At 36.4% G+C, this 14,914-nt stretch overlaps 1 protein-coding gene across 1 annotated transcript in view; it reads right to left on the bottom strand.

Moving 5' to 3' along the window:
• Nucleotides 1-14,914, bottom strand: part of LOC107734626 (protein inscuteable homolog) — a 79,957-nt gene that overhangs the window by 30,890 nt on the left and 34,153 nt on the right. The window contains exons 3-6 of the mRNA XM_016546621.1: nt 7,264-7,624; nt 3,320-3,372; nt 3,097-3,220; nt 2,231-2,344 (exon numbers count right to left, since the gene is read on the bottom strand). Coding sequence (XP_016402107.1) covers nt 2,231-2,344; nt 3,097-3,220; nt 3,320-3,372; nt 7,264-7,624 — 652 coding nt within the window. The remainder of the gene's footprint in view (nt 1-2,230; nt 2,345-3,096; nt 3,221-3,319; nt 3,373-7,263; nt 7,625-14,914) is intronic.

Raw genomic sequence — 14,914 nt, 5'->3', positions numbered from 1 at the left:
AAAAAAAACAAAAAAAAAAACAACGAAGCACAATTGTTAGTTTATCTAAAGTCATTTTTGCTTATTAGTATGGTTGAACTGGATCATCAAAGGTCAGCAGCAAAGACATTGTTTAATAAAATGGGATTAGATACATTTGTGTTATTTAACAACATTACAGTTTTTCTCGATTGCTTAAACACATTTCTTGAAACTATGCCTCGTATTCTCAAAACAGTAAACACAAATCCATAACGTCTCACCCAATTCCCCAAACATCCTATTTTCAGGTCAAAATGAAGCTCTACACTCAAAACCATTCACTCTTGCTGAAAAACCAAACTTTGGCCTCAGACATCACACACAAGCCCTCAAAAACACACACACTACAACATAGTATTACACACTGGTGAGATCAATTCAAAACAATACTACAAAAACAAAAACCAGTAATAAGTTATGTTGTTTGTGGTTCTCCCCCTTAGGGAAATTTTCACATAATGAACACATGTGTATACATTTGCACATTTTTTATTCCTTAATGTACTGTACAGTACAATACACCAAACAACAACAAAAAATATTCTGCCCCAGCATCACATCTTTGTTCTGGGTCAGGCCAGAGAATCTTGTCCACATCACAGCTATATTGGCCCTAGCCAGGCAGCGAGGGTAAAATCCTCTTGCATGCCTGATCCACCCCTGCATGGCATCAGCTGAAGTGTCTAGTCAGGCTTCTTCCATTCCATCGTCTCTGTGTCCTACAAAAATAGAAGTACTGATTACTGTAACTGTAACATCCTTTTTACAAAATGGAAGCAGACAGAAACTCTATCTGTATGTAAGGCAATTTGATGCATGTGTTGTAACAGAGTACAGCACTCAAAAGTTACAGTAGAGTACACTGAGGTACACCTACCTGTTTTCCTCCCTGAAGGTTCTTATGATCGAGGCGACGGTGAAGCAACTTAAGTTTGGCTGAACTCATTGCCCAGCCTCCCTCATAGTCATACCATGGACAAGGACATGGTCAACTAGTGGCACGAATTTCATCTGAGACTCCTTGTCTCCTTGCCCCTCATCCTCATCCTCCTTCTCTTCCTCTTCCTTCACCCCTTACTGCTCTTGGAACAATATTGAATGCTAGTGCTTTCTAAATGACAACATGGTCTAGGCAATGAGAAATGAAGGGATTTGTGTGTAGAGTTTTGCAGTGACAGTTCAACAAATCTGATTCATGTGTCAAAAAGGGGAATAGTGTTTATAGTTTAGGGAAATGGGTGTGCTTTTTGATAAATGGCGTTATGGTTTTGAAATTTTAGTTCAAAAGCCTGGTGATAGTGTTTAAGCAATCGAGAAAAACTGTAACACCTTTTGCCAAAGCCACCAAACCTCTTGGCACTGGTTCCTAGCGTGGGCTGAGTATGCTCAAATTTTTCCTTGTAGATAAGAGACTAGATTAATACCATTCCAATGCATACTCGGTTACCAGCCACCTCTGTTTCCCTGAGATGACGAACCATCAAACATCCCAGTGGTGAATCATTGATTTCCGGGAAAGCGAGAGGGTCTGGGATGCTGCTCATCGCTTGCAGCAAGCATTGTAAGAGCTACGCCGATGTACGTAGATCTAGGATTTGAACTTGTGTGATTACAAAATATGTGCCCTTTACCACTAAGAGGACTTTACCACTAAGAACAGACTTTGGTTCAATAAAGCCAGTGATAAATCCTTAAAGAAATGACTTGGAAAACTGAGTTAGCCTGAAATGACCCAGACATGAATCCATCTGAAACAAATGTGCGGTATGAACCACATATGATCTCCATCTAAGCTGGCTGAGCTGGAACAAATCTGCATTTTATTGCAAATTTGGTGAAACGGAAACAAAAAGTGAGCAAATGCAATGGAGTGAAAGCATTACATAAGATGACAGATTCTAGAAGGAGCTGATCACATGACCACAGCAGGACAGTGTGAAGTGTTTGTACTTGTTTAATGTACTGCACATTGTGAGGACCAAATGTGGGGCCATTTTATTAGGCCCTAAAAGAAAAACAGCTTATAAATCACACTCATTTATTTTATTTTTTTTTATTTTTGAAAATGTAAAAATGCAGGATTAGGGTAAGGGGTGGAAAACATGATCAGTATAAAATAATTATGCCTATGGAAAGTCATCCTAATGACATAAAAACATGTGTGTATGTGTGTGTGTGTGTGTGTGTGTGTGTGTGTGTATTCTCGTACTTTAGCGATGATGCTGCAGAGCTGCGGCCCATCCTGAGTTAAAGACAGTAGGTTACTAATGGCAGTGCTGATGGCAAAAACATTATTGGAATCCTCAATCTGACGAATCAAAATCTGTAAAAAAAAGAGAAAAAAAAAGAAAAGAGAATTAAATGTTACTAATGGATCACCCAAGTCACAGTCAGGTTTCTAGTTATATTTCTTTAGACCGTAGTAGATTTCACTTAATGTTTCATTGTAATTGTAATGCAAACCTATATGTTATGTTCTAACCACTGTCAGTAAAATTTAGTTTCAGAGACCTTTATAAATTTACATTAAAAAATTGACCTCACAATAGACTTCAAAACAATAGAATGGCTTATCTACTACTACTAATACTAATGACCTCAAGGTTAGGTGTTAGTGTGAATGAAATACAAAATACATCATTGGGTTTGCTAAAATGGATATGGCAGTAAACAATAAAATAGTTATGAACCGTATTTACTCAGTGTCATATTAAAATACTTTTATCAAATGCCTTTGAGTCTAGTTTACAAAGAGAAGGCTATTTTGCCTTTATTATCAATTATAAAATAATACTGTACAGATAATTTTTTGTTGTTGTTGTACATTTTTTGTTGTAAACAGGCCAGTTTCCTAATTTTACATTGTAGCAGTGAGTAAAATCAGGCCATCTGTTCAACTTCATAGCATTAGGATGAATGTGAAGATCATTTATTATGATATTTTATTATTTAAGAATGATTCATGAATACTTAAGCTGTAGCCGAAATAACTAAAACAAAAATAACATTCAGTAAATCTAATGATCCGTGAAGCCCAATCTATTTAAGCTTCATGTAGTATAAGCCTACTCTTGCCTGTATCTCTCTGGCCAGTGCCATGTCAATCATATGGCTAAAGGAGTCGCTGACGTCAGTAAGAATCTCGTGGATGGCCTCCTTCATAGATTTGAGGAAGTATTCATCCTGAGTATGAAGACACCTGTGGGGTAAACACTATCAGTTACACCTGATCTGATCTTCAGTCTGTGAACTTTAAGGTGATGAAAATAGGTGTAAGATGTTGTGTAAAATTCTTCACCTCTCAGTAATGACGTTCAGCTCCATGCACTTCTCCAGCAGTGATTTCTCATACTGCCACCAGAGATGACACACAGAATATCAAACGTTCAGTACTTTACAATATCAAGCTTTGCAGGGTGTGAACATAAACCACACAATTAAAAGTTTTTTTGAGAATAATCTTTAACTATAGGTTACATCTAAAATATAGTGTTTCTCTTTTGCTAATTATGGCTCCTTCAGTGTGAATCTATGGGATTTTTTTCTCCAGTTTTTTGGTTCAGCAGGTTGAAATGGTGAATCTGATCACTTAGTAAAATACCAACACACTCTCCTCTACAGCACACATGATTTGAGGAATCATTCATGTCAGGTGCACAAACGCTGCAGGGATTTGTTCAAATCACTAACTCTTGAGCGTGAGTAAATGTAATAGTGACATTACTAACAATGGTCAAGCAGAAACCCACACTGTAAAATCCAATAGTTTACCTTACTTAGATTTAGTTAGTTATCTTTACTTAGTTGTTATACTTACTAGGTTTTATTAAGTTACAGCTACTTTCAAGGCAAATAAAACAATTTACTTACTGTTTTGAGTGACACTTACTTAAAATATTCAAGCAGCCACAAAGGAACCAATGAATTCACCATTATAGTGATTAGCGTTCCCTTTGGTTGGGCACTTGGAACTTGGTTTACGTTACTATAAATTTCTTCCTGTTAATGCAGCAATGCATTATGAAATCAGAGTTATTTGATTTCAAAGGAAGAAAAGTAATAAATAGGTTGCTTTAAGAAAGTGACCTATCTTCTAATTAAAGATTTAATTAATTTATGGTATGTGTTTATTAATGAACTTATCAAACAATAAATTTATCAAATTTATTTTTCATAAATACCCTGAGATGATCTTAATTGGGTTTATATAATCCTTAGTGTGTGGAAATATATTGAAGTCATACACACACTTAAACATTCAGCACGCGAATCACAACAATGGTAACCAATCAATTTCATTAATTTGTATTTATTGTAACAATAACCATTTTATTTGCTCTTTTTGTTGTGCTACTACTGACACAAGACAGCAAATAAAATTGGCAAATAAAATCAACAACTGTAAAACAAAGCCACTGCATAATTTATTCATGCTGCAATGCACTCTGGGAGTCAGTGAGTAGCTATACTAAGTCATGAGTAAACCTTAATGAAAGGATCAAGTACCCCCTACAGTTCTTTTTTAGTTACTAGAACTCTCGTGTAAGTAAGCTATACTAACTAAGCATCTGTCAGTACAACATACTATTCCTATTTCACTTTACTTAGTTTTTTCAAGGCAATCGGTTTGCATGCTTTTTTTAAGTAAGCCCAACTAATTAGATTTTACAGTGCAGTTATGAATCATAAATTCTTCTTTACCCCTGCAATATCTTTTACAGGCATTCTACTAACTCTTAGTAACTTTGCAAGTACTATACATGTCAACTAGCAGTCATTAGAGTGCTAGTAGACTGTCTGCTTAAAGGGTTAGTTCACCCAAATATGAAAATGTTGTCATTAATTACTCACCCTCGTGTCGTTCCAAACCCATAAGGCCTTTGTTTATCTTCAGAACACAAATTAAGATATTTTTGATGACATCCGAGAGATTTCTGATCCTCCATAGACAGCAAGGGTCCTACCACGATCAAGGCACAGAAATGTAGAAAAGACATCGTTACAATAGTTCATGTGACATCAGTGATTTAACTGTAATTTTATGAAGCTACGAGAATACTTTTTCTGCGCAAAGAAAACAAAAATAACAACTTCATTCAACAACTTCTTCTCTTCCATGTCAGTCTTCACCGTGCATTCACAACCCATGCGTGTGATGCTGCTAACACAGGAGCCGGCATTCTCTTAGTTCATCGTGAATACTAGAAAGTATTCTAGTAGCTTCATAACATTAAGGTTAAACCACTGATGTCACATGAACTATTGAACGATGCTTTGATCGTGGTAGTATCCTTGCTGTCTATGGAGGGTCAGAGAGCTCTCGGATTTCATCAAAAATATCTGTATTTGTGTTCTGAAGATGGACGAAGGGCTTACGGATTTGGAGCGACATGAGGGTGAGTAATTAATGACAGAATTTTCATTTTTGTGTGAACTGTGCCTTTAATATCTGATAACACTTCATTTTGAAGGACAATAGCAGACAGTCTACTGACTACTTTGCAAGTAACTTTACAGGCACGTCAACTTATTCTACTAAACCTAAGCCTATCCTAACAGTCAGCTAATACTCTAATGAGAGTTAGTTGACATGTACTTGCAACGTTTTTTAAAGTTTTATAGTATAGCATGGCTACTATCAAAATAAGTAACCAATTATTTCATCAATGAAAAATGTTAGCTAAATGTGATTAAAGCCGTTATGTTTTTAAATGTTATTGCTGAAGACACATCTGTTGTTTGTTTCTGAATGTGTCCTTTCATACCTTCTGCATCTCTGGTGGGGCGTTTCTGGCCGTGCTGTACTCTTGGATGAGCGAGCGCACGTGACAGTGGACCCTGCCTGCTGTGCTGTGGACCCGCTGCCAGCGGCCCTTCTCCAGCCGCTGGAACATCTTCCCCAGCTCCGTGCCGCAATGCACTCTGGGAGTCAGTGAGTAGCTATACTAAGTCATGAGTAAACCTAAATGAAAGGATCAAGTACCCCCTACAGTTCTTTTTTAGTTACTAGAACTCTCGTGTAAGTAAGCTATACTAACTAAGCATCTGTCAGTACAACATACTATTCCTATTTCACTTTACTTAGTTTTTTCAAGGCAATCGGTTTGCATGCTTTTTTTAAGTAAGCCCAACTAATTAGATTTTACAGTGCAGTTATGAATCATAAATTCTTCTTTACCCCTGCAATATCTTTTACAGGCATTCTACTAACTCTTAGTAACTTTGCAAGTACTATACATGTCAACTAGCAGTCATTAGAGTGCTAGTAGACTGTCTGCTTAAAGGGTTAGTTCACCCAAATATGAAAATGTTGTCATTAATTACTCACCCTCGTGTCGTTCCAAACCCATAAGGCCTTTGTTTATCTTCAGAACACAAATTAAGATATTTTTGATGAAATCCGAGAGATTTCTGATCCTCCATAGACAGCAAGGGTCCTACCACGATCAAGGCACAGAAATGTAGAAAAGACATCGTTACAATAGTTCATGTGACATCAGTGATTTAACTGTAATTTTATGAAGCTACGAGAATACTTTTTCTGCGCAAAGAAAACAAAAATAACAACTTCATTCAACAACTTCTTCTCTTCCATGTCAGTCTTCACCGTGCATTCACAACCCATGCGTGTGATGCTGCTAACACAGGAGCCGGCATTCTCTTAGTTCATCGTGAATACTAGAAAGTATTCTAGTAGCTTCATAACATTAAGGTTAAACCACTGATGTCACATGAACTATTGAACGATGCTTTGATCGTGGTAGTATCCTTGCTGTCTATGGAGGGTCAGAGAGCTCTCGGATTTCATCAAAAATATCTGTATTTGTGTTCTGAAGATGGACGAAGGGCTTACGGATTTGGAGCGACATGAGGGTGAGTAATTAATGACAGAATTTTCATTTTTGTGTGAACTGTGCCTTTAATATCTGATAACACTTCATTTTGAAGGACAATAGCAGACAGTCTACTGACTACTTTGCAAGTAACTTTACAGGCACGTCAACTTATTCTACTAAACCTAAGCCTATCTTAACAGTCAGCTAATACTCTAATGAGAGTTAGTTGACATGTACTTGCAACGTTTTTTAAAGTTTTATAGTATAGCATGGCTACTATCAAAATAAGTAACCAATTATTTCATCAATGAAAAATGTTAGCTAAATGTGATTAAAGCCGTTATGTTTTTAAATGTTATTGCTGAAGACACATCTGTTGTTTGTTTCTGAATGTGTCCTTTCATACCTTCTGCATCTCTGGTGGGGCGTTTCTGGCCGTGCTGTACTCTTGGATGAGCGAGCGCACGTGACAGTGGACCCTGCCTGCTGTGCTGTGGACCCGCTGCCAGCGGCCCTTCTCCAGCCGCTGGAACATCTTCCCCAGCTCCGTGCTGACCACCAGCGCCCTCTTCAGCAGCATCTGCAGATTATCACGAGTGACGTACTCACTGATAGCACCTGTCCCGGACACGATGAGCTCACCTGGAGCGTCTTCATCCACGCCGATGGGTTTAGACTGCAGAACGCACATGCACTCCACCTCCGTCATGTGCCGCAAGTCTTCCATCCAGCGCTGTACCGAGTCCACCTGTATGGCATGCATCCTGCTGCATGGACATACACAACAATGTCAGGTCATCAACAAACATTTCTGTACATACATGAGCCTTTGGAGCCAGTAGGGCTCGTAATTAATGATTGAAGCCTCATGACCGATGTCTCGAACTGTGCTCAGATTTGTCGAGATACCATAGTCTTCAGTCAAGAGTTACGGTAACACTTTATTTCGATAGTCCACTTTAGACATTGTACTAACAGTAAGTAAATTTGCCACTACATGTAAACTAGCAGTCATTAGAGTATTAGTAGACTGTCTGCTTAATATCTTCTAACACTTTATTTTGATGGGTCCACAACATACAATATACTGACTATGAAAAACTTTGCAAGTATATGTCAACTAACCCTAAACCTAACCTAACAGTACTCTGAGAGTTAGTAGACATGTAGTTGCAAATTAATGAGAATTAGTTGACATGTAGTTGACATGTAGTTGCAAAGTTACTTACAGTTAGTAGAATGTCTAAAGTGGACTATCGAAATAAAGTGTAACCAAAGTTACAGGTGGGACCCTAGCGAGCCTTTGGGGATACATGTAAAATACAAGTAGAAATGTGCCTGTGGCAACACTTCTGCAAAATTACCACACTTTCAAAGTGAAATGGCCAGTGAGTTTACCTAAAATAGATGAACATGAATTTGGCAATGTTTTATTATGTCAGTTGTTGTACATGCCGTGACAGGTTGTAAATGTTTATGATTTATAATACGTAGCACCTACACTAAACCTAACTGATACTGTTAACAAAAGCAAACGTGGGATTAAAATGCTTTTGCTGAAACAGTCTTGCTTCTACAAGTCTTGAGCTCTTTTGTCTTGACTTGTGTTTCACAGGACTCATAGCTAAGCGCTCTACATCACTAGTGTAATGCAGTAGCAGGTGAGCTACAGAGCATGTTTACTACGTCAGAAAAGCCACACATATGGAGGCTGTATTGTGAAAGAAACCAACCACATGAAATAGGTTTTATTAAATGATAATCTGCCTCTGTAATCATTTGTGTGAAAAGGCATAAAAGTTGTTGGTGTTTACTGCCACTAGTGTTTATTTCGGTAGAAACAGGTAAACTGTATGGGTATGAAGTTTTACAAACATTTAGGTAGAGGCACATTTTTCCAGTGAGCTACAGTATAATGTTGCATTTAGAAACATATGAGGAGCTCCACAAAACACACTCATCTCTGCTAAATAACTTTGTGAAAAACAAGGATATTCCACAGCCTAGAGTCAATTTACATTTATATTCTTATAACTGTACTCACATGTTGATGAACTGTTAACAAACCACTGATTCCTGAGACAAAACATGTCCAGCAATTGTAACTGCTATTAGGTTTAAAAATTACATATTTTCAATTGTAAATGGTATGCGGGATTACTAATAGAATGCATTTAACACAATTATCCCCTTCAATTTAATTGTATAATTATTATATCAAATCTATGACATTTATTGTCTTCTCACAAACAGTGTGTCCACAGAGAAGGGTTCAATCATTCATACGCTATAAACATTAAAAAGTATGAAAATGTCCAGAGTTTTCATGTTATTAGATTTTTAACAAAAATTAAATGTGTACCAAGAGGGCGTTTTACCCCTATGGGTAGGGGTCTGACAAAGCAATTTGCTTTAAACATTTACAGCAAAATCAGAGTACAGACAGTTTTTGCTTAAAATTAAAAAGAATATAATCAATAATTATGAATTACAAAATTATAATAGCCTATTTAAAACATTTTGTTAGCTGATGTTAACTGGCTAGCTAACTAAGCCACCTGATGCTAACTTGAGGTAGCCTAATTTTTAAATATAAAATCCAAATATTTTTATTCAACCAACTAGTTAGAATATATTTGATGGAAAAACAAAGGATGTGATGTTCAGAACAGAGTAACTACAGTAATTGCTCATTGCCCACTGGGGGCGTTTTAGCCACTGACTATGTTTGAGGAAAAAATGATGTCATTCTCAAAATATAATTATATTTTTATTAAATAACATGTACTCCCTATCTGCAGGCCCTACTGTTCTCATATCATAGATAACTGTGATGTTCTACAAAACAACAAGCTTTAAATCATGTTTTTTCTTACTGCTGAAAATGAGAGGATTTACTGTGAAATCAGTTTTCTCTCCGGTGCATCACCAGTGTAAGCTTCATGGTGAAAACTTCTACATCACTCTCGTCAATGTAGTCCATAGTTACAATACAAATTGACCTTGACTCTGTCTTGTGGTTATTTTGGGAAAATGGTAGGGAGGTGTTTTACCCCACTCTACCCTACTTCAGTGTCAGACAGGCTCTGGTAAGATTTATAGTTTTAGATCACTTTAAATCTTACCCTGCAAACAAGCCTTTACGGGCCCACTTAGGGCTGCCAGCGCAAGGCCCCTGAGAATTTTTTTTGAGAAATCCCATGTTTCTGAAGCACATTTGTTATAGCAAAAGCTGTGTGAAGACAAACTGATCAGATGTTGACGGTTATCTATTGTTGATTCAGTCACGTAAGTGTCCTGATGCACTTATCTCATCCAGAGATTGATCTCTGAGAACATTATTTAGATTTAATAATTTCACTTTATAATAGCCCTAGAAATACCACTGCTTTTGTCCTGCTTTAATATTTTGAACATTAAGTCTTTATGCAGAAATTATAGGAACATGTTGACTCACACAGATATCAAGATCAGCGTATGAACCTCAACAATGGTGACAATCAACGAAAAGCTTGTAGAGGATTTACTGTGAAATCAGTTTTCTCTCCGGTGCATCACCAGTGTAAGCTTCATGGTGAAAACTTCTACATCACTCTCGTCAATGTAGTCCATAGTTACAATACAAATTGACCTTGACTCTGTCTTGTGGTTATTTTGGGAAAATGGTAGGGAGGTGTTTTACCCCACTCTACCCTACTTCAGTGTCAGACAGGCTCTGGTAAGATTTATAGTTTTAGATCACTTTAAATCTTACCCTGCAAACAAGCCTTTACGGGCCCACTTAGGGCTGCCAGCGCAAGGCCCCTGAGAATTTTTTTTGAGAAATCCCATGTTTCTGAAGCACATTTGTTATAGCAAAAGCTGTGTGAAGACAAACTGATCAGATGTTGACGGTTATCTATTGTTGATTCAGTCACGTAAGTGTCCTGATGCACTTATCTCATCCAGAGGCTGATCTCTGAGAACATTATTTAGATTTAATAATTTCACTTTATAATAGCCCTAGAAATACCACTGCTTTTGTCCTGCTTTAATATTTTGAACATTAAGTCTTTATGCAGAAATTATAGGAACATGTGGACTCACACAGATATCAAGATCAGCATATGAACCTCAACAATGGTGACAATCAACGAAAAGCTTGTTTTCTGATGTTCAGAGTTGATCTGAATATTTTGTTTACTGTCACCATTGTTGAGGTTCATACGCTGAATCTTGATATCTGTGTGAGTCTACATGACCCCACCCAAATAATTTCTGCGTGAAGACTTTTAAAAAATTTATTTTAAACACATATTAAAGCAGGACAATAATTGAATGCAGTTGTATTCTAGGATTACTATTATGTGAAATAATTAAATCTAAACAATGTCTCAGAGATCAAGCGCTGGGTGAGATCAAGGAATCAAGCCACTATATGATGACTAAATCACCAGATCAGCTTTTCTTTCTTGCAACTTTTGCTAAGTCAAGGTTCAGGAACCCAACTAAAGCAAGCACTTACCTCCATAGCGGTGACTTCAAACTTTATTATTTTCAATAAAACAGCGCTAAGGCTTCCTGGAGGCTAAGTGAGGGCTGCCCGTGCAGGGCCAGTGCTAAGGGGCCAACATTTTGCCAATGAGCAAATTCTCAGGGGCCCTGCGCTGGCAGCCCTAAGTGGGCCCGTGCAGGCTTGTTTGCAGGGTAATGTTAATATTTCATGTATCACAACCATGATGTCAACACCATCTTCCAATTTCTGAGGAAATTATTTGAAATGTTTAGATAATTTGATTCTCCTGAAGCAGGTTCTATTAGCATCTATCATCAACAGAAAAAACTAAATGCTTTGACATTCAACGTGAAGTCATCATATTTCTGTGGTTTTCAAGTCATTTTTAATCATATTAAACATAAAAGTGTTTATTTTTCTAATAATGTGCAAATACTAAATACTTTTGTGGATTGATAGTCATCACTTCTAGCAGAGTTAAGGTTGAGGGAACATAAGGCACTCAAGGAACACAAGACACTGGATAAAACATGATACAGTTTGTTTGTAATCTGATCATACGTGTTCTGATCATTTTTGGATCATTTGTTGAGATGTTTAAATGTGAATATTAAGATCCTGGTGAATGTTAATGGATAGAGGTAACAGCTAATTGTTTTATTTGTTCATTTAACTGTTTTTAAAAGTTACCTTGTTACCATAGCAGCAGACATACTGTTCTGAGATGAGAGAAAATAGACCAGTTGTGTTCCAATGATATATCAAGATACTTAAATGTGAATCTTGAATAAAAGCTTTATAAACAATAGCATACTCACAGTTTGTGTTTGTTTTAATACAGTAATTGACTGATTCAATGTAGTTGATAGTTCAGGTTTTCTTCACGACCATCAGAAGTGTCAACTCAGTCAGGCCTGTCACCTCCGTCATATGAATATTTTGATAATATTTCATTATGATGTTTTATGTTTGTTGTGGAATTGTTGGTCACATTTGGTAAATGTAATATGTCTGCTAACATGAGAATGTGTTTTGAAATGTTAAAAACATCTTGATTGCTTGATTGCAGAATAAGTGATGGCAAGGGAAAAAGCACATTTTGATAAAAGAGAGAAAAGTTGGGAGGTTGAATCAAAGCATAGTAAAGTATCTTAGTACATGTCAGATGCAAAAATGTAGTTTTATTTGTCTTAGTACAAGGTTTTATTTTTTCAGTATTGCACACTGTTTTGTCCCACTTCTCAAGAATCAGTGAAACACCAGTAACTGTGGCCAGAAGAACCGATTAAAGCAGAAAGCATGTGGGGACATCCAGAAATCCCCAGTTCCCCAGTTTTAATGGATGCTCTGCCCCTGATTCTGCTTCATTATAAACACTGTATCTGACCTGAGGTCAGTGCAGAGGATGGGACTGATGTGATTTAGTGCTGAAACGATTCCTCGAATACCTCGAGTAACTCGAATACAAAAAAATCATCGCCTCGAGGCTTCGTTTAGTCCATTTACTGTAACTACACACAGAACGCCGTGTTTCCCCACGGACCATTATTACTGACGCACAACCCCATAAACGCTGGACCAGACCATAGACTGTAAAAAAAAAAAAAAAAGCGCTGGACATATTTAAGAACGTAAATCAATATGGTGGCTAGTTATGATGTCCCTACGTTAGCTATGTTTTGTGAAAGACTAAAGGCCATTCTGCATAAAAATACCACAGAAAGGAGTATGAAGGATATCAAAAACAAGTTTTACACACACATACACACACACCAGTAGTACGTATAGGGACATTTAAGAGGGTTTATTCTCCAAATAACTCTAATTTCATGTTGCAGAAAAATGTGTTTAAAAATTGTGTATGGTCTCTTGTTCTTGTTCCAAGTTACCTTCCTATCCACTGATTTTTGCCTCTCACAAAAGCCACAAAGCCTTCCAAGAAGACAGTAAAGGCTTATGTTATGCTTGAGCTTTAGATAGGCTGAAACTTGAAAGTTAAGTTGTACGACATAAATGCAATGTTTAGGTATTATTATTATTATTATTTTTATTACTATTATTTTGATTTATGTCTTAGTTTTAGTTTGTACTGTTTACCTTTTTTAAAGTAATGTGGAATTGATTTTTGTATTTTTATTTATTTCTTTTATTTTTTTATTGATATTTTAATTTTATTTATTTTATTGATATATTTGTATTTGCATTTTAAATGTAATTTGGCAATTAAATACATTAAATGGGTTTAGTTTTCACGGTTATTAATGTATGTAATTTCAGCAATAAAAATGTAAATTTTTCTAAAAAGAAAACAAATTAGTTGTTTATTTTAAGAGATCTATCTTATTATCTCTAGCATATTTAGTATTGCTCTTTAATAAAGAAAAATGACTTCTGATCCGATTACTCGATTAATCGATGGAATAATCAGCAGAATACTCGATTACTAAAATAATCGATAGCTACAGCCCTAATGTGATTGCATGCAAGTGTTTAATACATTTCCAGTCATTAAAAATAATATTAAAGGGAAAAAAAGGTGTTGTAAATTTGAGCGTTTCAGGAAAAACTCTACTTTCCTATACTAAGGAAAAACTCTACTAGAACTCAAATGATTTACAAATAAGAAAATAGTATTTAAACAATATAGTAAGATTAATGTTAAAACCAACAAAATATAGCAGATAATGGCACTACAGATACTACCGATACTACTTTAGTTTTTTTCTTTCTCGCAACTGGTGTCTAATACTTAGCGATAGTGTTTGGTTGTGTTGCACATTCAATGATAATGTCCCTCAGTATAAACTAACACACACAGCGGTCAGACCAGGTCATATTATTCTAGCAGAGAGGCCCTTCTCCACCTACTCATCGTCAATGTGATCTAATGAGTGTCACAGAGTGAACGAGGGGAACAGGAAACAAACGTCAATGCGACGACCCACAGATTTTACTGGCACTGTGTGCAGAAGCCAAAACTGAAAAACAAAATACACTGATACCACATCCATGTTTTTATGATGTGAAAAAGTCAGATATTTACACGTGATGTTTATATTTTAATTCTGCACAAATAAAAAGTTATAAAGTGGAATATCTCTAAGGTTGTTTTCAGACCTGTAGATCGTTTGCTTTGTTCTGAAACAGAGTCTTAATTTGTTACAAATGTTGCATTTTCTTCTTGGTTCGGTTCGCGTTCACAAGGCAACATTGCAAAGCGTACCAAACTGTGTTTATGCAGGTCACATATGAGCAGAGGTGGACAAAGTACACAACTCTATTACTTGAGTGAAAGTACAGATACTCCTGGTCAAATATTACTCCATTACAAGTGAAAGTTGTAAAGACAGATATTTACTTAAGTAAAAGTACAGAAGTACTTGCTTTTAAAAGTACTTAAGTACCAAAAGTAAATTTCCTTTCTTGTGTCAATGCACTGTTTTATTATTGTTGTATGTAATACTTGCAATACCTCTGAAATAACGTACACCTACTGAATACACGGACTAGCTTGTAGTATCTTTGGAATAAAGAGCTTTTAGAATGTTAAAAACCTATGGGG

This window comes from Sinocyclocheilus rhinocerous, unplaced genomic scaffold, assembly GCF_001515625.1.
Source record: "Sinocyclocheilus rhinocerous isolate Xijiao unplaced genomic scaffold, SAMN03320098_v1.1 scaffold674, whole genome shotgun sequence".
Taxonomy (NCBI): domain Eukaryota; kingdom Metazoa; phylum Chordata; class Actinopteri; order Cypriniformes; family Cyprinidae; genus Sinocyclocheilus; species Sinocyclocheilus rhinocerous.
Note: the sequence above shows the minus strand (reverse complement) of the source record. Positions and strands in the feature narration are given on the sequence as shown.